The sequence below is a fragment of the Physeter macrocephalus genome, chromosome 19 (genome assembly GCF_002837175.3).
Source record: "Physeter macrocephalus isolate SW-GA chromosome 19, ASM283717v5, whole genome shotgun sequence".
Taxonomy (NCBI): domain Eukaryota; kingdom Metazoa; phylum Chordata; class Mammalia; order Artiodactyla; family Physeteridae; genus Physeter; species Physeter macrocephalus.
In genome coordinates, this window is record NC_041232.1 from 3799662 (window position 1) to 3824856 (window position 25195).

General features: G+C 43.4%; 1 protein-coding gene across 1 annotated transcript in view; it reads right to left on the reverse strand.

Annotated features, from left to right (window-relative positions):
- Window positions 1-25195, reverse strand: part of LOC102974591 (protein SFI1 homolog) — a 78760-nt gene that overhangs the window by 14111 nt on the left and 39454 nt on the right. Inside the window, exons 9-15 of the mRNA XM_028480526.2 lie at window positions 16718-16874; window positions 13887-14048; window positions 12059-12129; window positions 10944-11036; window positions 9186-9283; window positions 7825-7891; window positions 4061-4191 (exon numbers count right to left, since the gene is read on the reverse strand). Coding sequence (XP_028336327.1) covers window positions 4061-4191; window positions 7825-7891; window positions 9186-9283; window positions 10944-11036; window positions 12059-12129; window positions 13887-14048; window positions 16718-16874 — 779 coding nt within the window. The remainder of the gene's footprint in view (window positions 1-4060; window positions 4192-7824; window positions 7892-9185; window positions 9284-10943; window positions 11037-12058; window positions 12130-13886; window positions 14049-16717; window positions 16875-25195) is intronic.

The window sequence follows — 25195 nt, forward strand, 5'->3', positions numbered from 1 at the left end:
CAGAATATATTTTTTTAAAACTTCTACAAATCAGTAAGAATTTTAAAAAGACATATAACCCAATTTTTTAAAAAGCGAGGAAAAAAGACTTGAACAGACACTTCACAAAAGATATAAAATGGTCAATAAGCACATGATAAAGGCTGAAAGAATCAAAACCTGTCTGGTATTCAAAGAATGAAAATCAGCTCAGATTGAAAAGAAAGAACAGCTCTACCATTCATCAGTCACACAGAAAGCCAATTGCAAAGAAACACTGTTTCTCCCAACGTCATGCAGCAGTTGTAAGACGCCACAAGGACCCCTCTTTGGGTGGTTATTGCTTCCTCACCAGTGATGCCCCCGACAAGCTTTGCTATGTCCATTCACTCCTGAGGATACTCATGACAGCTCTCCCTAGTGAGTCCCTCCTCAACTTGCCTCAGAAACAGCAATCAATCCAAAACAGATCCCTGTTTCTCTTAGAGTCTCCTCAGTTCCTTCAGTGGGAGCCCAAATGTTACAAATTCCCTTCCCTCAGGTACAGCAGCATTCCAGAGTTCCTCTGGAATTCCCTCCTTCCTGGCAATCAATCTGACTTGGTCAAATTACAGAGACTTCCGTTCCTGGCTCATTATTAGGCTTTTAAGAAATGCTGGACAATCATTAGTCATCAGAAAAATGAGGCAGCACTCCACACCCACGGTAACAGCTAAGTTAAAAAGACTGTCAAAAACAAAGTTGGTGAGGATGTGGAGCAACCAGAATTCTCAGATTTGCTGGTGGGAGCATAAAATGATGCAACCACCTGTAAGATTAAGCATAAACCCACCCCTGATCCAGAAGTCTACTTCTTGGTATCTACCCAAGAGAAATGAAAACATATTCCACTAAAACAAATGTTCACAGCAGCCTCACGCATAATGGCCTCAAACTGGAAACAACTCCTCTGTTAAAATGGATCAAGGGCTTCCCTGGTGGCGCAGTGGTTGAGAGTCTGCCTGCCAATGTAGGGGACACGGGTTCGAGCCCTGGTCTGGGAAGATCCCACATGCCGCGGAGCAACTGGGCCCGTGAGCCACAACTACTGAGCCTGCGCTCCGCAACAAGAGACGCCGCGATAGGGAGAGGCCCGCGCACCACGATGAACAGTGGCCCCCGCTCGCCGCAGCTAGAGAAAGCCCTCGCACAGAAACAGAGACCCAACACAGCCATAAATAAAATAAAATAAATAAATAAATAAATAAATAAATAAAATGGATCAAAATACTGCCTTAGATTCATACAATAGAATACTACTCGGCAAATAAAAAACAGCTACAGATACATGCGACAACCTGGCACAATCTCAAAAACATTACGCTGAACTTTAAAAGACTTGCAGACACAATAGAGTACGTAACTGCATGATCCGACTGTACAAAGTTCAAAAACATGCAAAATTAACCTAGAATGCCAGAAATCAGAACAGTGGTTATTTATGCAGGATAGGAACTAGCTGGAAAAGGGCTTGAAGGAACTTTCTGGGGTGATAGAAATGTTCTGTATCTTGACTGGGGTGTTGATTATCCAGAGATATAATTTGTAAAAACTCACCAATCTCTTTACTTAACATCTGTACCTTTCACTGTATGTGAATTTTAGCTCAATTTAAAAAAAAAAAGGCAAACCAGTCTTGTCTCATTCTCAGGATAATATTTCACTGGCAGGTTAATAAACTACCATTTTTATTCATAATTCATGAGATTCCACCATAAATTCCATCCGTATTCCTAAAATATTTTTTAAAATACCCTAACAATTATGGAAAGATAGAACATACACATTTATTTAGAACTCTGATTTTCTAAACTCCAAACCAAACCTATGGATATTAATTTACCCTAAGAGTCACAAATCAATTCTAGGGGTCAGGGGACAGTTAATATTTTATGCTGGGCACTCTGCTTGTATTTTACATGGATTATCCGACTTAGTTTTCATGACAACCCTGTGAGATAAGGATTATTATCAAATCATCTCCATTTTAAACTTGAGGAAACTGGGGCTCAGAGAGACTGAGTGACTTGTCCAGGGTCACAGAGCTGGCAAGCATGGAGCAAGGGTCTGAACTCGGTCAGGCCTGTCGGTTTCTAGGCCAGGTTCTCAATCACTCTGCCTTCTTGTGAACCAGGAAGGCGGGAACCTGAAAAATGAACTTTTCTAAAAAGAGCTCACTAAACCCGAAAAAGATAACACCTAGATCCTCTTCGCCATCCTTCAAGCCTCCGTGCTACTTCCTGCCTCTGATTCACCTTCCACCCTTCTGTCTCAAGTGATGGTTCTAAACTCACCCATGCCTGCCCCCCAGCAAAAGCCCTTTTAGGAGCTCCTCTTGGCTGCTCTGAAGGTACCCTCAATTTCTGGTCCCCACAACATGCCAAAATACAAAAAAGCAATAGAACCAAACATGACTCATTTGTAAAGAAAACAAAGGGGTGTGTATGTGTGTGGTTTCGTAGTGAAACCGTTTTTTTGGGTTTTTTTTTGTTTTTTTTTTTGCGGTTCATGGGCCTCTCCCGTTGAGGAGCACAGGCTCCGGACGCGCAGGCTCAGCAGCCATAGCTCACGGGCCTAGCCGCGGATCTTCCCGGACCGGGGCACGAACCTGTGTCCCCTGCATCGGCAGGCAGACTCTCAACCACTGCGCCACCAGGGAAGCCCTGAAGCCATTTTTTGAATGAATCTTACACTAGACCTCAACACAGGAACTAAGGAAAGGCGCAGCTGCTCTCTGCAGGGGAAGGGGCAGAGGTAAGTGCTAGCCCACGTCAGCCACTTTTCCTTGTGGCCACCCCCTAGAAACATCTTGAACTTCGTGTAAGGAGCCCGGGGATCTAGCTGATCCTCTCAAACCAGCATTCAGAGTCCTCCAAAGCCAAGTTCACTGCAACTTCTCCCAATGCATGTCCCTCCCCCTTGTTTCCCTGTCCTAAGTTGATGCACACTGTCCTCCGGGCAATCTCCCAAACTGTCACCGTACTAGTTCCATGCACCTGCTCAAACACCTGTCCATCATCTACCTGTAGGAGAAGGCAGCCCCTCAGTCTGGCCCTCCTCATCCCACCAGCCATCCTCACCCCCAGCTCACAGAGAGCCTCCCCAGGGCACTTCCCTCAGCCCCAGCTCTGAGCTCTGGAAGAACTTGTGCTGACACCATTGAGGACACATGGGTCTATTCTCTTGGATTGTTCTTCAATTGTCCCTTGTATATCAGTCTCTCCTCCTCACCAAGATTTAAAGTTCCTACCCAGTCATCAAAAAGATATTCCTCTTGATCCAGTAGCAAATACTTGGACTTTGGAATCAGGGAGACTGAATGTAAACCCTGGCTCTGCCACTTAAATGACTCACCCGTGTAACAACCATTATCACTTTGAACCTGTTCTCTCAGGACTGCTGTGAGAAGGAAATTATTAGTGAAGATGACGATATCACAGGCAAATGAGCTGCTATATTTTCCTTTTTCCCATCACATCACACCCACCACAGTGGCCAACAGTTAGTCATTAATAATCTCTTCTTGACATTCCACCAATAGGTAGCACGGACCTGGCTCTGGGCAAGTTTGCCCCTGTGAGAGCTAAACGGATGCAGCTCTGCTCCTTGCCCGTTCTAATTTTGTTGACAATGATAATTTCAAGGCTTCAAAAAGCCAGGTCTAGCAGAACAGGAACCAAGCGTTTCAGGGAAATCACGCTCATGAAAGCCTGCCAAGGCGATGCGAGGTCCAACCACACTCTGATCCAGAAAGCTAATGGGCAGCTTTAATGCGGCTCACTGTGGCTTGTAACGAGGGAACAGGCATAAAACCAGGGCTGTTCAGAAAGCACTTGATACACAGATAGACACAAGTTTTCCCAGGGGAAACACTGGCTGTCTTTTTCTGCTAGATGAGCTCAAAGAGCCCACATTATTGAAAATCAAGGAAGAACCAGGGTCTAGGGGACTGGCAGGCTAAGAAACAAGCAAATGGCTATGTGGGTGGCAGAACTGGACCTGAGACGCCTGGCCCAGGGCAGACAGGAGCTGCATGGCATACCTGTGAAAGCGTGCTGCTCTGGCATAGAGGACTCTCTCCTGCTGGTGCCACTGCCAGAGCCTTCTCCATGCCTGGAAGGCTCCAGGGAGGGCTCTCCGCTGAAAGTGACTGTCTGCTCTGGCCTGCAACAGCTAAAGTAAAACAATGAATGACCTTTATTTGTACTTTACATTAAAAAGACCTTTCCGCCACTCTCAAGGAAGGGTCGCTTCCTACACATTTTTTAAAATGAAAATCATTATTTCTAATCTTTGCCAACATGACAGTTGAAAAATGAAATATGATAGGTGAAAATGCTTCCCTTTAATTAAAAGTGAGTTAAGCATCTCTTTATACATTTGTCTATGTATGTGTGTGTATAGATATATATTTATCTAAACTTTTTTCCTATGGCCTAAGTGTTTATCCTCATTGCCCATTTTACTGATTGTCAGCATTTTAACTCTGATATACAGGGGCTTTTTCAACCTTAAATTTATTAGTCCTTTGTCTCGTGTTGTTATCAATTTTGTTCCTACCCTGTAAAATATCTTTTGATTTTGTTTATAATGCTTATTTGCAGTACAGATTCTTTAAATTTGTATGTAATTATAAATTTCACTGATACATTAGTAAGAAGACAGACAACTGACATAAGACTATGTATGCCTCCATAATCCAAAATTTGGGAGGAAAAGCATATACACGTGTGGCGGCTTTTATTTTTTTATTTTTATTTTTTTTAACATCTTTATTGGAGTATACCTGTTTTACAATGGTGTGTTAGTTTCTGCTTTACAACAAAGTGAATCAGTTATACATATACATATGTTCCCATATCTCTTCCCTCTTGCGTCTCCCTCCCTCCCACCCTCCCTATCCCACCCCTCTAGGTGGTCACAAAGCACAGAGCTGATCTCCCTGTGCTATGCAGCAGCTTCCCACTAGCTATCTATTTTACATTTGGTAGTGTATATATGTCCATGCCACTCTCTCACTTCGTCACAGCTTACCCTTCCCCCTCCCCATATCCTCAAGTCCATGCTCTAGTAGGTCTGTGTTTTATTCCCGTCCTACGTGTGGCGGCTTTTAAAACAGGACTGCAAATTCTTTCATCCTCCTTCCCTTGAATCTTGGTGGACAGTGACTACTTTGACCAGTAGAGTATGGCGAAAGTGACACTAAGTGACTTCCTAGGCTAGGTCTTAAAGGGCCACACAGCTTTTGTCTTGTTCACTGGAACACTCACTTTTGTAGCCCTGAGCTGCGACACAGGAAGTGTGACTACCCAGGGGCCACCATGCTGTAAGGAAGCCCAAGCCTCTTGGAGAAGTCATATGCAGGCATTCTGGTTAACGGTCCCAATGGAGCCCCATCTTCAAGTCATTCCAGCCCAGAAATCAGACTTGTAAGTGAAGAAACTTCTAAAAGACTCTAACCCCCTGCCACTAGAATCTTCCCAGTGGAGGTCCCAGTAATCACAGAGCAGAGACCAGCCATCCTTGCTATGTCCTGTCTCAATTTTTGACCCACAAAATCCTTAAGCATAATAAAATGGTGGTTGTTTTAAGCCACTGAGTTTGGGGTGAGTTTTTACAGAGCAATAGAAAACTAAACAGCATGCCTATGTGTGTGTTTGTGAATACATGGGTACACACATTCCTACCCACACAGAGGAAAAAAAATACCAGGTTTACTCATCAAATGTCATCTTAAGAGGCAGGATTATGGGTGTTTTAATTTTTTCTTCTTTATGTCTTCCTATACTTCCCAAATTTTCTGTAATGTCTACATATTGCTTATGGGCATTTTCAAATGTAAACAAGAGTAGAAGCAATAGTATAATGAATCCCCTCAAACTTATTGCCCAGCTTCAACAATTAGCAAACTTTCTTGCCATTCTTTATATATTACTTTTTAAATAGAAAGAAACCCACAATAAATAATATTTTTATATTATTTTAGAAAAAAATATTTTCCTAAAATAGAAGGAACTGATGAGCTCCTTGGATATCTAAACCAAGAGATAACATTCAGAATGTTAGCTAAAGATTTTTTAAAAAACAACAGCTGAAAAAAAAAAAACAACACAACAGCTGAGCAGGGCTCTTACTATTTTTCAGACCTTCCACTGTGCAGGCCGTGCTGGAGCCCTGTAAGAGATAAGGACTCTGACCCTCGACCTTCTACCAGTGCTGGGCCCCAGGGTCGAGGAGATTCCTTTTTTCAGGGAGAAACTAAATGAGACCCTTTGCTTCTTTTCCACCTTGAACAAACATAACCTTTCAACTCTGGGGCTCATGTTCTTTTTCTAAAAGGGCTCTTTCTTCACATTCTGTTGTGCTTGCATTCAATGAGCTTAAGAGACCCAGTGGCAATGTCCTTTCCGAAACAGCCACATAATCCAAAGGGACGTCAAAGAATGTACCAACTTCTAAACATTTTCTAGGTGTGGAAGACAAAGGTGACACAAAAACAAGCCATGCCCTGGGTTAGCCCCATCCAAACACCAAGAACTGAGGTGATCCTTGGGGAAAACTCTGAAGCAATCACCAGCAGCTCATCTGTTTGTTCACTCATGTGTTCATTCACTCATCCAAATACTAGTCAGCAGCTACCCTTTGTCAACAGTTCAGAAGAATGAGGCAGGACAGGCTGTACCCTCAAGGAGCCCCCAGCCTGGCAGGGAGGGAGGCCAGCCAACAACATGCTATAAGAAAGCTGCACGAGGGGTGGAGCAGGGGGAAGAGGTGACACCTGAGCTGAAAGGGCAGCAGGCAGATCGGGAAGCAGGAGCTAGCAGAGAATATTCAGGGAAGGACCGGCAGCTTGACTGCGTGCAGCTGTGAAGGGGCAGAGCAGTAACAGGAATGGGGAGAGAAGTAGACAGAACCAGATCCCAAAGGAGTCTGTATGCCTCCCAAAACTGAGGAACCAGCCAAACTCTTTAGATTCACTGTTAGACTCGAGCAGCAGATAGAGGAGGGGATGGAGAGGACAGCACAAAAATAACCAGGAGGAGCTTCGTTCGTGTCCTCCCCGATTCACCGCAGGGATGGCCAAACAAAGGCCTGTGCAGGCCACCTCCCACTGCAAGGCCTGTGCAGACATCATCAGTTGAACACACACTCCCCTGAGCCTGAACGTGGCCTGGAAATCCTTCTCGGTTCAGCGCTCCAGACGGCTACCTGCCATCATTAGAGCCACCCTGGGGCTAAACTACAAGCCCCCTGAGAGCAGGAACTTTGTCTGCTTTGCATCACAGCTGTATCCTCAGTTCTTGGCCTGGCATCTAAGGCATAGTAGCTGCTCAGTAAGTCTTTCTTAAATGGAACTGAATCCGTCTTTCTCTACCTGCCTTCACTAATCCCTCAGCCTGACCCCCACCCCCTCCCACCTGTGTCTCACACCGTTTAGCACTGGGATATGGCACTCAGGCTCTGCACCTTCCCCAACATCTCCCGAAGGTCTCACGAGGGGCTGGCTGAGTAATATAATCAACAATTTGGATCAAGATGTGAATGGAATGGCTGATACACTCACCACCTTCAGAGAGCAGCTGCATTTTCAAAGCAGATGAAGGGGCAGGAGTTATGCAGACTTTCTGACATCCCTGTGGAGGGGGGGGTGGTCTGGGGCAGATACCTTTGAGCTTTTCACAGTACCCTCTCTTCCAAATCAGAACACCAGACCTCTTGGTACAGGCCTTTTCCGAGAATCTTTCCAAAGCAAACGCATCCAAGAATGTAAGCCAGCAGAGCTCCCTGCTCTGAGGAACTCCATACCTGCTGGGATCGCCTCTTCTGAGTATACTGTAACCACAATTTGAAACACTTGCGTAGCAATGTTATTCTGTAATGAAACACACAACACCAAGGTAACTGCCCTCCCACTTTCAGGTTTCAGAATTTCGTTTTGATTTTTTTTTTTTTTTTTTTTTTTTGCGATACGCGGGCCCCTCACTGTTGTGGCCTCTCCCGTTGCAGAGCACAGGCTCCGGACGTGCAGGCTCAGCGGCCATGGCTCACGGGCCCAGCCGCTCCGCGGCATGTGGGATCTTCCCAGACCGGGGCACGAACCCGTGTCCCCTGCATCGGCAGGCGGACTCTCAACCACTGCGCCACCAGGGAAGCCCTCGTTTTGATTTTAAGGAAGGTAAATCTGGGCATAGGTACATCTTGAGCGTTAAAGGCACCCCAGGGGTTTCATTCTAAGGGAAATAACCTGTTTTCTGACATGAAATCTGCCAAACCCCCACCCTGATTTTGGACTGTGGCTTGCCCCCCAAATTTGACAACTTTCTTGTAAAGCTAATTAGACCACCAAGCACAGTGTCTCTGGAACTCAGGTAATATGTATGAAATCCCCCAAATATCCTGAATTTTCTGATTTTACAGCCAAACTCTGGGGCCTGTTTAGGACCACCTGGGTCTGTGACATGCTTTCACACAGTGATACTGACAGTGAGAACCACATTCAGCTTTGTAAACCAGGATTTAGAATAATGATACATCCTGACAACTCCAAATTGACTCAGTTAAATATTGCGATTCTCACTGACTCATTAAAAGGTGCCCCAAAATCATACCTATAACTATGCAAAATAAGTTATACTCTTGGGAGAGGGTTTATCGAACATTTCTTGCAGCAAGAAAGTGAATAGTGGTTCCCTCTGAATCGTAAGACTAAGAGGTCGAAGGAAGGGGTCCAGGCAGCCTTTATTTTTAACTTTCTACTTCTTTCCTATACATTCTGAGTTTTTCTTGTGGACATGTGGTGCTTTTATTTATTTTAACTGAATGATTAACTCTAAAAAATTGAGGACACACTCTACACCCTCCAAGACCAAGCCACAAACACCCACCTGCCTGGGCCGTCTCTGTAACACTATCAATGCCTACATTCCAAGATGGAACGTCACTAACACCTGAAAGCTGAGGCAGTGGTGGCTGAGCACCAGTACAAACATCCTCATTCTACCTCCCATCCCACCAACCAAAAGGAAAAGGCAAGCTCAGTAACACTGGTTTATAGCAGGGCCTTTCTCAATCTGCCGCAGTAATACACTGAGGGTGATGATGACTCCTGGAGACCAGCCAGTCAGTCACAACGGGCCCCTGGGGAGCCTGAAGGCCACAGTCCCTACCTGTAGTGGTCCCAGGCAGCACACAGGAAGGGGAGCTGCTCACTTTCCTCCCTCTGTTCAATCTGAGACTGCCAGAGGTTCCAGAACTTGTGCAGTAGCTGCAGCAAAACAGGAAGGAAACAGAAGTTTATTAAGGCAAAAGGTAAAATGATCTCTCTTGACCCATTAGTTAGCAAATCTGTAACTCCAGAAGACTGTAAGCTCCCCCAAAGCAGTAATTACCTCAATTTGGAGCACCTAACATATAACAGATTTGCAAAATAATTATGGCCAAGCAATATGGAACTATTCTGGGCCAACATAAAAGGCAAAAAGCTGTATCTACCAAATCTATGTAAATCAGAATGAAGAAGGTATTCCTAATCTGGGCCTCATGGAAGACAAAGCCATTCTAGAAGTTAAAACTGATCTTATCACCTACTACTGCCTATAAAGTAGTCTTGCCAAAAAGTGTTTAACTTCAATCTAATCAAGCCCTTAGATCTAACTTCTAGTTTATAAGAGCTACACAGGAAAAAGGAAAATCAAATGACGTCAGAAGGAAACAGAAAACTGGAGAATATGGAAGACTGTACAAAATAACTGGCATTCCATTTCAAAAAGTTAATGTTATTAAGAAAGATAGTGTACGTTATGCTAAGTGAAATAAGCCAATCACAAAAGGGCAAATACTGTAAATATAAGGTACCTAAAACAGTCAAATTCAAAGAGACAGAAAGGACAATCGTGGTTGCCAGGGGCTGGGGGAGGAGGAGGAGAATGGGAGTTATTGTTTAATTCAGAGTTTCAGTTTTGCAAGATGAAAAAGGTTCTGGACATGGATAATGGTGATGGTTGCAAAATAATGTGAATGTATTTAATGCCACTGAACTGTACACTTAAAAATGGTTAAGATGATAAATTCTGTGTATTTTACAATTAAAAAATAAACATGTTAAACAAAAGAAGTGGGGGTGGGGGTGGAGGGACTGTTATTGATTAAGAGTCTTAAGAGACATAACCAAATGTAGAGTGAGCCATCAATCCTTAATTGAATCCTGGTTTTAATAAAACAGCTATAAAGACATTTTGGGGGCAACTGGGGAAATCTGAATATGGGTTGGATATTGGTTAATATTAGACCATCACTGTTCATTTTGTTAGGGATGATAATGATACTGTGGTTATGCAGGAAAATGTTCTTATTTTTGGGCAATGCATACTGAAATGTTTAGGTGTAAAAGTGTCATAATGTCTGTAATTTACTTTGAAATGATTTGGGAAAAAAAGCAAATATTAACAATTGTTGAATTTAGATGGTAAAATAGAGTTTTATTACACTATTCTTTATATTTTTCTATATGCTTGAACATTTTCACAATTAGAATGCCCCTTTCTCCTACACCCAGAAACATAATCTACAGGTGGCGATAAAATGTTTGTTGCCCTCAGGTAAATTTAACCACTGGAGACAACAGACTCACAGTGCAAACATAACCAAAGCCTCCTGGAATGCAAGACTTAAAGTGTATTCCCTAGGTCAAGGTTGGAATCCACAGTCCCTGACCTCTGATTCAACTATCAATTTTTTTAGCAAACAGATAAAAAAATGGGATTAAACAAGAGAAGAATAAGAATTTCTCTAGCCTCTGGCTAGATTACTAAAGAAAATGGACACTAAGGATTTGGAGTCTAAAGGTCTGAACAAACCTGTAAGCACAAAGGTTAAAAGAAAATGGTCATCAGAAGAGGTGCCTTGATACAGAAGAGGACTCTCACCGTGACATCATGTTGCTGGTGAGCAAGATTCCTTCTTATTCGTTGGAGATGGGCACGGGCCACATTGTCTTTTAGGGCTCTAAAGCAAAAATGCTGTGAAAAGCAGAATGGACACAAATCAGTGGTGTGTCTGTAACAATAAGAGCAATGCCCAAGAGGGTGGAAAGAAGCTCAGTAGTAGCTGTTCACAGCTGCTCCCATGTCCCAGAGAGTGTTTCTCTGTTTTGAGATTCAATTGAGAGCCTGATACAAGCCAGCCTGCACAGTAGACACTCAATAAATAGCTGTGGAACCACTCCCTGCTGTCCACAGATACTGCACAGGAACAAACACACCTGCACCTCTGACCAGGAGAGGTCCCTGTGACCCAGATGGAAACACCAGACAAAGGTCAAAACATCAACTCTGCCTCTCAGAAAAGAGACAGACTTTCAGCCTATGGTGGGTTTTTTTTTTTTTTTTTTTTTTGCCATGTGGGGTCAATGTGTATGCTTACACAATTATAAATGCAGTTTTGTAAGAGTAAAATAGAAGGGAGAGAAGGAATTTTGAGAGAAGGTGACTGGGGGTGGGGGTGGGGTAGAGGCAGGACATGCTGGCCTGGCTCCAGCTCTGTCAAAAATGCCTCATGTGTGACTAAGCAAAGCACATTCCCCCACAGCCTGGCTTCAGTTTTCTGAGACAGAAGTGAAGCAACTAGGGCTTTTCATATCGTGCTCTGTGGACCCCCAGAGGCTCCTGAAAGTGTTTGGAGGCCACCTCGTGTGGTGAGGGTGGGGAAGAGCAGCCAGTAGAACAGACACTACTCCCCAGACCTAGCTTTGTCCACAGCATCTCTACTTTGATTGATTTCGAAGACTAGGTTTCCACCACTTAAAAAGGGGGTCTGCCATGTAGAACACCCCAGGACTAGATCACTTCTAAGGCTCCTTTGCAGCCCCCAAACCCTCTGACCCCACACCATCACCATCTGTGATCTAAAATGAAAATAGGGACATGACAATGAAGGGGGCTTCATGATGGAAGCCATCCACACAACCAGATGCACTTAAGGAGCATGACGTGGGCCAGGTCCCCCAGGAGTGGCTGCCTGAGCGAGGCTGTAGCGCCCTTACCAGCAAGCCTCGCCTGTGGTGCTCTTCTGCCACCTTCCGCCGCACAGCTGCCTCTGCGCACAGCAGCACGTCTACCAGAGTTAAGGCTTCTTGTCTCAACAAGGTCCCACCCCAGCCCAGAGCGATCCTAGTGACCCACCTGAAGGGTCCCAGCTGCAGGAGATGATGGGCATGCCAGGTAGGCTGGTGTCCGCCTCTGTCTCCCCCTGACAACCCAGGGAATAAAGAACTAAGGGGAACCATGTGAGTTACTTATCTGCCTTTCTCCCCTCTCATGCCCATTTCATGAGGCAAAAATAGTTGAGATAAACTGCCATCAGTTTGAGTAAACATTTCAAAATCTAAGCAGAACCTGCTCCGAGTTCTCCTGCATTCTGTTTTGGCATCACAATCCAGTCAGAAGTTTGTGCTAAAAACCTTGGAGTTATTTTCAAACCTTTTCTCTTCCCACCCCCTCCATCTTCTCAGCTGCCAAGTCCATCTGCTGCCCACCTAGGTCTCCCAGGTTCTGTCCCCACCCCCAGCACCGTGCAGTACACTTGACTTGGTCCCCCTGTGCCAACTTCACTGCTACCATCGAGCTTTAGCCTTTCTAAAGTACAGATCTGCTGCATCACTTCTCTTCTCAAAAACCTGCAGAGGATCCCCAGCGGCTCTGGGATTAAGCCCAAATTCCTGACCACTGCACACAAGGGCCCTACAAGCCAGTCCCCAGCCTGCATCTACCTGCCCTCCATACCCCACAACTCACTGCAGACCCCGGTCATCAACCCTGGCTGCTCTTCCTCACCTACACCTGCGTAAATGCCACTCCTTACACCTGAACCGCCCTTCCTGACCTCCCTGTTGGGAGAACGTGACATCCCCCAAGGCTTAAATTCAGCTCAAACATCACCTCCTCAGCTAGATCTCCACAGTAGCCCTAGCAGGACTTGATACAAACTTTTATGATAGCACTTATCATGCCACATTACAAAGACTGGTTTTCATGTCTACTTTCCCCACTAGACAATGAGCTACTGTTAGTCTCTAAGTTTCCCTGTATTCCAGAATTTAGGCAGGAGTTTAAAACAAAGCAAGAGTTCAGTGAACAAATAAAAGTGTGGATGAACACCCAAGGCAGTCCAAATCTCACACCTGGGCACATATTGCAGCAGGGGCAGTGATTAAGAAGGTGCACTGGAGTCAGAAGCCTGGCTCTGCCAATGAGTTTGAAAACCACTTAGCACCCCCCAACCTCTTTCCTCATCTGTAAAATGGAGACGGTGAGACCTACTCCACAGGGTTGCTATGAGGATTAACGAGATAATGCAAAATGTCTGCACACAGTAAACAGCTCAATGAATGGAAGCTAGGATCATAATGACAGGGCCACCAAGGACAGATGGCTTTCTGAAAAAGCAATGAAATGAAACAAATCTGAAACAGAAATGAAATGAAGCAGAAATGGCTGTGGCTATTTCTACCATCTAATGGGTAGAAAAAAGCAATGAAATGATAACAAAATCAGGGCAGCAGCAATGCCTCTGGGGGGGAGGAAAGGGAATGCAGTCAGGGAGGAGCAGACTAGGGTGTGAGCAATGTTCTATTTTTTTGAGTTGGGTTCATTTTACCATTATTCTTTAGACTAAAAGTGTTTGTTGCATGCACTCTTTTGTATGAATATTCCCAAAATGAAACAAAAAATTTTAAAAAGAAGTCAACAGAGATCAGAACTGTCTTAAACTGCTGGGTAACTACTTCCCATGTATCTCCTGACTCATCTTACAGGTTGGTGAGCTCTTGCTGTTCTTGCTGTACAGACAGGGCTGGGTGGTGCAAAGGATACAGTGTTTCCAGTGAATAAAGGCCCTCCGCAGCATCATCCTCCTGGCCAGCCCCTCTACCCGATTGTGGTGGACGTACAAGCTCTCCCTCCGCTTCCACGCCCACCGCCAATCACAGAAGTGTGTCTGGAGCACAATGACGCAGTGGAATTCCTCAGCCATCTCTGCAACAGAGAAAATAGCTTAAGTGCTGCCCCCTCAAGGTTGGGCAATGAGCTGGAAGCACCTTTAAGACAGGATGAAACCCACTACTGGCAGGCATGAGGGCTTCAAGGCTGCTCCCACAAAGAACGTTAGAATAAAAGGTGGTGTTTTTTTTTTTTTGGCCGTGCTGCATGGCACGTGGGATCTTAGTTCCCCCACCAGGGATCAAACCCATGCCCCCTGCACTGGAAGCGTGAGTCTTAACCACTGGACTGCCAGGGAAGTCCCAGAATAAAAGGTTTCTAAACACGGGAGGAATCCCTTAGCTATCAGTATATCTCTTCTCTCCCAGGAAAGAGAAAAGGGTTCTATCAAAGGGCTGAGGCTCCTAGTTAGCTACTGAGGAGCAGTAATGGCGACTGCTGCTTTCAAAGAAGACTCCATTTCACTTTTGCCTCTTTATCAATGTTTCCTGGATGGGATTTCAGGGTCTGAGTCAATGACACACAACTTGGTCAACATGCTGTCAAAGGCTTTTGTGAGCTTTCAGCCAGGCTGCTACAGGCTGCCAGCTCCATCTCCTTTTAAGACTAATTAGCTACTGGCCTGATGAGCGTAAGTCCGGCAAGTGGAAGGGAACTGGTCCTGGAATGAGAATGCAGTTAATGGAGGCACATTAGTAGGCAGCTCATCATTAAATAGCTTCATGCCTTCAACTTCCAGGCTTGGGTGACCAGACAGGTGGTCCCCCGTCACTATTTTCACATGGACACATTCCCGCTCCCAAGAGACAGCGTAGGCAGCCTAGGAGATCCCACAGGGAGGCCTAGGGTAAGCAGGAGGACCTAACCCTGCGGCCAGCACAGTGTTTAACTCACTTCTGTGTGGGCTCAAGAAACTGAAGTACAAAAAGTACCTACGATCATGACCTATTTATCATTACTTCTGACCTCTCTCGGGGAAACAAAACCATCAGAATAGTGTTCAAAAACTCAACATCATAAATCACATGCATCTGCATAACGGAGGACAAACAACCCAAATATCTATTAATACAAGAATGGCTAGGGACTTCCCTGGCGATCCAGTAGTTAGGACTCTGTGCTTCCACTGCAGGGGGCATGGGTTCGATCCTGGTGGGGGAACTAAGATCCTGCAAGATGCACAGCGAGGCCAAAAAAAAAAAAAATTGCTAAGTAGATTAAGGTACGCCCCTCTCCTGTAAAATACAATCATTTAAAAAATAACATTTATTAAGAACACTTAAAGACACAGGAAAGTATTGATTAGTTGTGTGAAAAAAAAAGCAAGATACAGCCTAGATGGGAGCGGAGTCTGGGGGAGAATGGATCCATGTATATGTATGGCTGAGTCTCCTTGCTGTGCACCTGAAACTATCACAACATTATTTATTTATTTTTTTTCCTTATGGATCTTATGTCTTTTGTGTTCCTTTATTCCTCCATTTTGCCTTCTTTTGTGTTAGTTTCTAGCATACCATTTTAATTCTGTTGTTCATGTTTTATACATTTTTCAGTTGTTTTGTTAGTGGTTGCCCTGGGGATTACAGTTAACATAATCTTGCCTTATGTTTAAACTTTTCTATGGCCCTAAACCTCTGCCTGTAGGAGTCCCATTGGGGCGAACCTGAATGGCTGTGATTGGAAAAGGAGGGGAAAGAAATGGAGACCCAGGGACACATTGTTATCTGAGAGTTGTCTGTGTTGGTAGATTTATCTGTTAACTTCTTTGTGGAATTTGATTACCTATACCATAACCCTTAGTTTCTTTTCCGGTGATACCTTCCAAATGTTGATCAGATTAGATTTCTAGTAGTGTGTTTTATTCCCGTCCTACCACTAATCTCTTCATGACATTTTTTTTTCTTAGATTCCATATATATGTATCACAACATTATTAATTGGATATACTCCAATATAAAAAAAAGTTTAAAAAAGATACAAAATTGTATGTATCATACTAATCATAATAATCACAGTATTTATAGCATAATTAAAATCCTATTGAATTAAATATTGATAAAAACAGAAGGAAAGGGCTTCCTTGGTGGCGCAGTGGTTGAGAGTCCGCCTGCTGTTGCAGGGGACGTGGGTTCGTGCCCCGGTCCGGGAGGATCCCACATGCTGTGAAGCGGCTGGGCCCGTGACCCATAGCCGCTGAGCCTGCGCGTCCGGAGCCTGTGCTCCGCAACGGGAGAGGCCACAGCAGAGGGAGGCCCGCGTACCACAAAAAAAAAAAAAAAAAAAAAAAAAAAAAAACCAGAAGGAAATATCTTAACTGTGAATTGAGGATGATTTATATTCCTCCTCAATCTCTCTTTTTTTTTTTTTTTTTGCGATACGCGGGCCTCTCACTGTCGTGGCTTCTCCCGTTGCGGAGCACAGGCTCCGGACGCGCAGGCTCAGCAGCCATGGCTCACGGGCCTAGCCGCTCCGCGGCATGTGGGATCCTCTCGGACCGGGGCACGAACCCGTGTCCCCTGCATCGGCAGGCGGACTCTCAACCACTGCACCACCAGGGAAGCCCCTCAATATCCTTTTTGAAAATCTGTGGTGTAACAGTTATATCTCCCCTTAATAAGTTACCACCCTATTGGTGGTAACAGGTAACAGGAGAGTGGGCACTGTGACCAACCCTCTGTCCCTGGAGCCCAGGACTTCCTGCTCACCTTTCCGCTGCCTCTTCTCTCTGCGCACCTGCAGGTACTCCAGCCAGGCCCTCAGGGCTCTCCACTGTTGCCAGCGCTGATGGTGTTTCACTGCGGAGACCATCTTCCGCCTCTCCCTCCAGACATGCAGAAGCTGTTCCTGCCACCGTGACCAAGCCTGAAAACCAGAAAAAAGACAACAGTCAATGGAGACAGGAAAACAGAGGTGAAGTACTGGTCAGGGAAAAGAGAAACACACACACAGGAAAGGCTAAAATTAGATACACACACAGGAAAGGCTACAAAGGAGGGGAAATTCCCAAGGAGAATTGTAAGTGATGGGAATCTGGGGTAAAAAGATCTTTAAGAAGGGCATTCTCTGCTTCCAGAAAGTAATTTTTTTCTGGATTAAGAAGAAAAAAAAAAGGACTAATAAAATCAATGCATATACAAGAAGCAGGGACAATCCAGGGGGTGATATAATTAATTCAGATTGGGGATAGGAGAGGAGGGTCTGCCTTTTCTTTCAAAGTGGGAGGAAGCCTATGGTCAAGAGGCCCTTTCTCAGGGACATTAGTCTCCAAGACGTGGACCTACAGAAACTGAGGGTCTACAAAAGGATTCCCTTAAGATTATCCATAAATGCACACCCTTGGGAAAGTCTTTGTGCACACTCAGCAAAACACATGCCCTACTTTGAAGGTGACTGTCATAGATGACTTGATACCTTCTCTTACACATTTTTTTTTTTTTTTTTTTTTTTTGCGGTACGCGGGCCTCTCACTGTTGTGGTCTCTCCCGTTGAGGAGCACAGGCTCCGGACGCGCAGGTTCAGCGGCCATGGCTCACAGGCCCAGCCGCTCCGCGGCATATGGGATCCTCCCGGACCGGGGCACAAACCCATGTACCCTGCATCGGCAGGCGGACTCTCAACCACTGCGCCACCAGGGAAGCCCCTACCTTATACCTTTTTAAACCTATAACACCTCTTCCCCTTTCCTTCCTCTCAGCTGAATACCATTTTTCCTATTTCACCAAGAAAATAAAAGCAATCAAAAGACAATTTTCTCAAGCTCCCACACGTCCCCCACCTGCCAACAGGCTCTGCTTTCTCTCTTGTTGCTCTGGATAAACTGTCCACTCTCCCATCACAGGTTACCCCTGCCATGCACACAGCCCATCTTCTCTCACCTTTTCAAGTTTATCACTCTGGCAATTCCCCCCACTCCCTTCTGCATCATCAGTTTCCACTCTCTGCTAGATTTTTTAAATCAGCATTTGAGTGTGTTGTTATTTCTCCCTTAGGGGATGTGACAACCAAAAGCAATGGGTGACCTTTGACTGGACCCTGCACCTGACACTAAAAGAGCAACAATATACAGCTGCAATACGAACTGTATTCTAGATATTACTATATCAACATTACATTCCTTAGATATGACAGTGATATTGTGGTTATATAGGAGAACACCCTTATTTTTAGGAGATATGAGCTTAAGTATTTAGGGTAAACTTTATGTCTGCAACTTTAAAGCAACTCAAAAAATGTAAAAAATATACTGATACACTTGAAAGAAAGCAAATGTGGAAAGATGTTAAGGATGGGTTAAACTAGTGAAGAGAACCCAGTATCCACCTTTTCTGGGATTTGGTATTTGTCAAAATTAAAAAGTTGGGGATGAAAGATTATTGTCACACAAATACTTCCTGAAGGGAATAAATCAGTGATCCTCAAACCAACCACCAAACACCCCTCTCTAGACCACTTTGCCACCCAGCTAACACCGAAGTGCTTTCCTTTCCAAACTCTTCAAAAGGGCTCTCTACCTTTCTCATTTCTCTTCTAAGCTGGTTCTCTTGAATCCTCTCCCCATCGGGTTCACTGAAACTGCTCTTATCAAGGGCATCAATGACCTCCACGTGGCTCAATCCAAAGGCCAAATCTCAGTCCTCACCTGCTCTGGCCTGCCAGAAGCATGTGACACAGCTCATCACACCCACCTCCACCTGGCTTCCAGTATACCTTGGCCTCTCCTCTGTTCCCGCCGCTGATTCCCATCTCTTCACCGAACAGGCCAGTTCCACTGGCTATACCCACTCCCTTTGTGCTTTCACCTAGTCTCATGGCTCTAAATGTCATCTGCATGCTGAGGACTCCCAACTTTACATCTCAGGTCTGGACTCATCCTCAAGACTCCACACATATATCCAGCTGCCTCCCTGACACCCCCTCGTGGACATTTGGAAGGCCCATCAGGCTGAAGATACGGAGCTCAGAATGGAGCTCCTCCTAATCTTTCCCCACAAACCTGCCTCTCCCTCCAACACCCCCATTTCAGTAAATAGCAACTCCATTGTTCCAATTACTTAGGCCAAAAACCTGGGAGTCCTCCTTAGACTTTTTCTCTGACACTTCACATCTTACCTATCCACTAGCAAATCCTGTCGGCAATACCTTCAAAACATACCCAGAATCCAAAACCATCTTCCTATCATCCTTGTCCAGAACCTCTCCTGGAACTTTGTAATCGCTTCCTAACTGACCTCCTTGCTTTTATCCTTGATTTTCTGAGGTCTGTTCTTAACACAACAGCCAGAATTGTCCTTTCTCATTTGTTGTGGTTATATCACTTAAATCTCTCCATCTTATATGACAATTTCCCTCCCTGCCTTTTTTCTCTTCATGCTACCAATTTGTTAGAGAAACCAGGTCATGTACGCTATAAACTGTCCCACGTTTTAGATTTGTCCGATTGTCTCCTCCAAATGTCTTTAACTTGTCCCTCTGATCCCTGTATTTCCCATGAACTGATAGTCAGATTCATGTTAGGCTTGGCGGGAGTCATGTTCAAATTTTAGGCAAGAACATGTCTCAAGTGCTACTGGGTACTTCCTGGTACATCACATCGTGGTTGGCTGCCATAGTTTTAGCAATGCCAAGACTGTTCAGTGGCTTCAGATGGCATTAATCTGACCCCTCCCTTATATTTCCTTGTTGTCTTTCCCCTGGGTGATTGCTGCCTAGATCCATTTCCTCACTGGGGTGGCAATTTTCTAATTCTAATACTCCTGCGTTTATTAACTGAAATTCTATAAAGAAGCCTTACTCTCTCATTAACCCTCTCGTTTTTCAAAGATTAGTTTGTATAGGAAAGGCAGGATAAATGCTTGACTTTGGCCTTCATTAATTTCCAAAGAATTGAATTAATGCTCTAACAACCCAAAATTGTGACCAATGAGCTCTTTTTTTCTCATTATGAATGCATGAATTTTTACATATTTGATATGTTTTCAGTCCACGGCAGTCATTATTCTTTTTGATGCTCAAATTGTTCTATCTTAAGCCTATGGGAGTCCTTCTGACACAACCCCATTAACCTCTGTTAACTTCCTCATACTACTGCACACTATCTCCTAGGCTTATGATGTCTATTTCCTGCTCTATACCTGGAATCAGCCATTTCTCCAAAAAGCCTCAGTTCCCTTTAGTGGGAAATAGAAGAGACCACAACTTGGGCACTGGGGATGCTAGAAGCAGTGCCAGTAATAAAGCATTTAAGTCTTTTCAGTAAATAGAGTTAGAAATTCACTATTTTAGGGGAAAAAAATCATGAGTCCATACTGATATTGACATTTCCAATTTCAGGTAACAGGGCTTTTGTTTAATTTCTGATTTTGTACCTGTAATCTTTCCTTTTACACTGAAAATCATTCGTCCTAATGACACAGCCACAGTTATTTGCTTTATCTTACAACGTAGCTGTAACAGATTCAACCCAACAATACCAACCTGCTACTTAGAATAAGACCACTGAATGCAATTTTAGATCTCTTAGTAGTTCTTTGTGTCCCCAGAACACATCCCACTCGGGATGAACAGCCAAAATATTGTATTTTAAAGTAATTCTTTTCTCTTTGTAGTCATTGCTACAAACTTGATATAAGTTTGTTTCAGCATGTTCTAAAATCCTAGGGACTGGTTCTTTCCCTTTTTGATTAATTTTTTGTTTTTAATTATATCAAATATTTACATGGTTCCAAAGTTAAACCTATGTAACAAAGTAAATTCACAGAAGTACTTTGTTCCCTCCCTTCCCCCACAGGTAACCACTTTTCCTTAGTTTTTGGTTTATTTTTCCATTGTTTCTTCTTGAAAATATAACACACACACACACACACACACACACACACACACACACACACACACACACACACATTCTCCCTCTCTCTCATATCTCTCTCTCTCTCCCTTCCTTCCTCAAAAGGCAGCACACGATGAACCAGAGGGAGCCTGTTAAGAAGGGAGGTGTGATCACATCACTCCTCCTCTCAAAGCCAGTAGCTTCCCCCTCCCCTGGAAAATGAGCCAAAGCCTTTACGGGCACAGCCTGCAGAGCCTTACTATTACACCTGCCTCCTTGTCACCTCAAGGCCTAATCCTTCCTACTCTCCCTCTCACGCCCATCAATATATCACGAGCTACATCAAGCTCACGGGTGGGGTGACTCAATATCACAAACATGACAATTTTCTCCAATCTAATGTAAAAAGTCAGTGTACTATAATAAAAAATCCTAGTAGGCTTTGTTGTGGAACTTGACGAGTTGATCCTAAAATTAATAAGAATAAAGAACAACTGCCAAGACAATTTTTAAAAAGAACAGGAATAAAGAAGATCTCTTTCCACATATGAAAACTTAAGAGCTATACAGTAAGATCAGGAGTAGTAATGAACAGTTAGCATTTACTGAGGATTTCCATACTCAAAGCGTTGCTCTAAGCATATTACATGTATCAGCACACTTAATCCTCAACAATCCTATGAGGTAGGTACCATTATTATTTACTTACAGATAAGAAATCTAAGGTAGTGGGGGTGGTGGGATGAACTGGGAGACTGGGATTGACATACATACACTAATACGTATAACCTGCTGTATAAAAAAAATAAAATTAAAAAATAAAAAATAAAATGCAATAAAAAATAAAAACCAAAATGCAGTATTAAAAAAAAGAAGTCTAAGGTACAGGGAGATTAGGTAACTCATTAAAAAAGGCACAAAGCTAATAGGTAATGGCAGCAGAATTTCCACCTGGGCAGTCTGACTAGAGAACCTTTGTTCTTTACTACCTGCTTCATTAAATCATAATCAAAACAGTGTGTACTGGCTCACAGATAGACAAATAGACCAATGGAATACAGAGCCCAGAATAGACCCATGAACAAATGGGATCTTGCTCTATAATGGAGGTGGACTAATAGTCAGTATAAAAAAGATAAAGGATGAGCTAACCAGTAAACAGTGCTGCAGAAATTATCCATAAGGAAAATGACAAACTAAGACCCTGTTACATACAATTTATAAAATTAAACCCAAGATGGATTAAAGACCAAACCATAAGATACAAGAATTAGGTACACTGAAAATAATAACACTTGTATGAAAAAAAAAAGCACCATAAACAAAGCAAAAAAACAAGCTATGAGCTAGAAGAAAATACTTGCAATGTACCTTAGTAAGCAGAATCTACGACAATGTCCACAGAGCAGAAAAAGCCAAATAATCCAACAGAAAAAAAGGAGTTAGGGATAATAACAAGCTGAAAAACAGAAACTCAAATGGCAAACAAGCATCTGAAAAGATGCTGGGCTTCACTAGAAATCAGCGAAATGTAAATTAAAGCAACAAGGAATCACCACTTCAGACCTATCAAACTGGTGAAAATGACCAAGTCTGACAATGCAAAGTGCTGATGAGGTCAAAAGAAATGGGAACTGAAATTTTAGCACATAAACTGGCACAGCACTGGAGCAAATGTGTGATGCTTGATAAGGATGACGAGATGATACCCAAAGAAGTTTCACTTCCGGGAACAAGAGAAACTCAGACTCTTGCACAGGGATCTGTGTTTAAGAGTGCTGTCTGCCACACTGTTTGTAATTGTAAAAAACATAATCAGAAGGAATCAACAGTTCAGCAGCACTGAGCAGGTAAACTGAGCCTTATTCAGTACAAAGGCATATTATAGGTAGTTAACAGATCTCTATGTATCAACATGGATAAACCTCAAAAATACACTGTTGCATTAAAAAAAAGCAAGCTGCAAAGTAAATGTACAGTATGACACCATTCATAAGTTTCCTAACAACACAAAGTCAGAACATTTATTCTTTATGTATATGTATGCACACATTTTTACAAGTGCAAAAGAACACAAGAAAATGAAGACTTCAGTATCAGGGTACAGGTTATGTCTAAGGAGGAAAGGTGGCAGAAGGAAGGAATGGGGGGGCTTGAACTGTGAATTTAATTACATTAAATTAAATTCTGGGGCAAGTATGGAAAATGCTAACACCTTTTAAACCTGTATGTTGGGTACCTGGATATCTGTTAATATTTTTAATAAATGTTTTATATTTAATGTTTTTATTTTTGAAGTACATAATTTAATTTTTTAAAATTTCACATATCTCATGACGTCTGCCCTGCCTAGTTCAGAGATGCTGTGAGGATTAAGAGAAATGACTTAAATTTAAGTTCTTGGTAAATCATATGGTACTTATCAGACACAAGGATTTTATTTATAATCTGCACTATAAAATTTGCCTTAGAGTCTCATATAGTGTGGTCCGTATCAGTGTTATCTTCATTGCTCACGTTTTTCACTGGATTTGATTCTGAATGACTCTCGGCTGTCTTCTAAGTTAAATCCAACCTCGAACCACGAAAACCTGCTATCACTAAAAATATTCATTCAAATCTGTTGTTGCAAGCTTTGAAGGCAACAGTCAAAAAGGAATTCTAAAAGTGTTCTGAGCAATAGCGGCACCCGTAGAAGGAGTTTATAGGCTCTCAGAGTGACTATCTGAAAGGGACAAGTGCTCACATAGCTGGAGTCCGTCAGCGACAGAAAACCAGCCTCATTATGTTCCTATGCTTCTGGCATTTTCACATTCATAGTTCCCTCTCCCTCCTGAGAGCACAAGTCTACTGAGGACAAGGCAGCATGACAGTTAAAAGAACGGCTCTACACTTTTCAGGCTGCCTCGGTTCAAATACTGGCTCTGACCTTTGCTAGGTGCATGACCCTCATTCGAGTTATTTAACCTATAATAATACGGGATTTAAAAAATAATTTTGAAAATTGAGATAACACATGTAAAGCACTTAGTCCAGCACCTAGGACAGAAAGAACCACAATAATACTATTACTGCTCCTGCTGTTCTTGTTACCGTTATTATCACTGGCAAGAACTATGTCTATTTCCTTGCTACTGCTTCAGAAGAACTTATGAGTTCAGAAGTTGGCAAATTTTTTCTTAAAGGGTCAGATAATAATTTTTTTAGGCTTTGCAGGCCACACGGTCTCTGTTGCAACTACTCAACTTCACCGTTGTAGCCTGAAAGCAGCTTAAACAATACATAAATGAACAGGTGTAACTGCGTCCCAATAAAACTTTATTTACAACAATCAGCTGGCCAAATCTGATCCGTGGGCAAGTTTGCTAACCCCAATCTATGCTGTCTGCATATGATCTCCATATACTACTGCATATTCTTGCATGGATGATACAAAATGTTGTCAGATTAAAAAGCTATTACTCCTACAGGGACTTCCCTGGTGGTGCAGTGGTTAAGAATCCGCCTGCCAATGCAGGGGACACAGGTTCGAGCCCTGGTCCGGGAAGATCCCACATGCCACGGAGCAACAAAGCCCATGTGCCACAGCTACCGAGCCTGAGCTCTAGAGCTCACGAGCCACAACTACTGAGCCCACGTGCCACAACTACTGAAGCCTGCGTGCCTAGAGCCTGTGCTCTGAAACAAGAGAAGCCACCGCAATGAGACGCCCGCTCACCGCAACGAAGAGTAGCCCCTGCTCGCAGCAACTAGAGAAAGCCCGTGCGCAAAAACGAAGACCCAACGCGGCCAAAAATAAATCAATAAATAAATGGAAAAAAGAAGTTATTACTCCTACAATATAGTAACACGCACTTCTTTTTCTCCTCCTCCCTGTTCTATTCTCTATGACTGACTTGGCAGCCCTATAAGTACCCAGGAGACACTAAAAAGTGACAGAAGTTCAGAAAGCTTATCAAAGGCCATAAAAAAGCTTCACCACAGCATACATTTGGAACAGATGTTAAGCCTTTATAACTGACCAAAAGCTAGTGGCTTTCCCGAAAGGAACTCTAATAAATAAGCAAAATTATATGAAAAAGCCAGGTTTTCTTTTCAGTCTTAGTTTCTTTTCTGCCCTCGTTTTCTAATTTGCTGTAGGAAAAGAGTAATGAGGAAATAAAGAATATACTGCTGTTTCTTTAAACATATTTATAATTAATTCATAAATCCCGTTCCGGCTCCACAATTAACAGGAGCTCTCTAAAGATCACTGGCAATCACATCTAGCATATTCCTCCAGCAGCTTCTGTCTGTTGAAGAGTCCAGCCTTCCAAGTTGCCTCCCACCCCTCTTCCATCCCTTGAGCTGCAGGGAG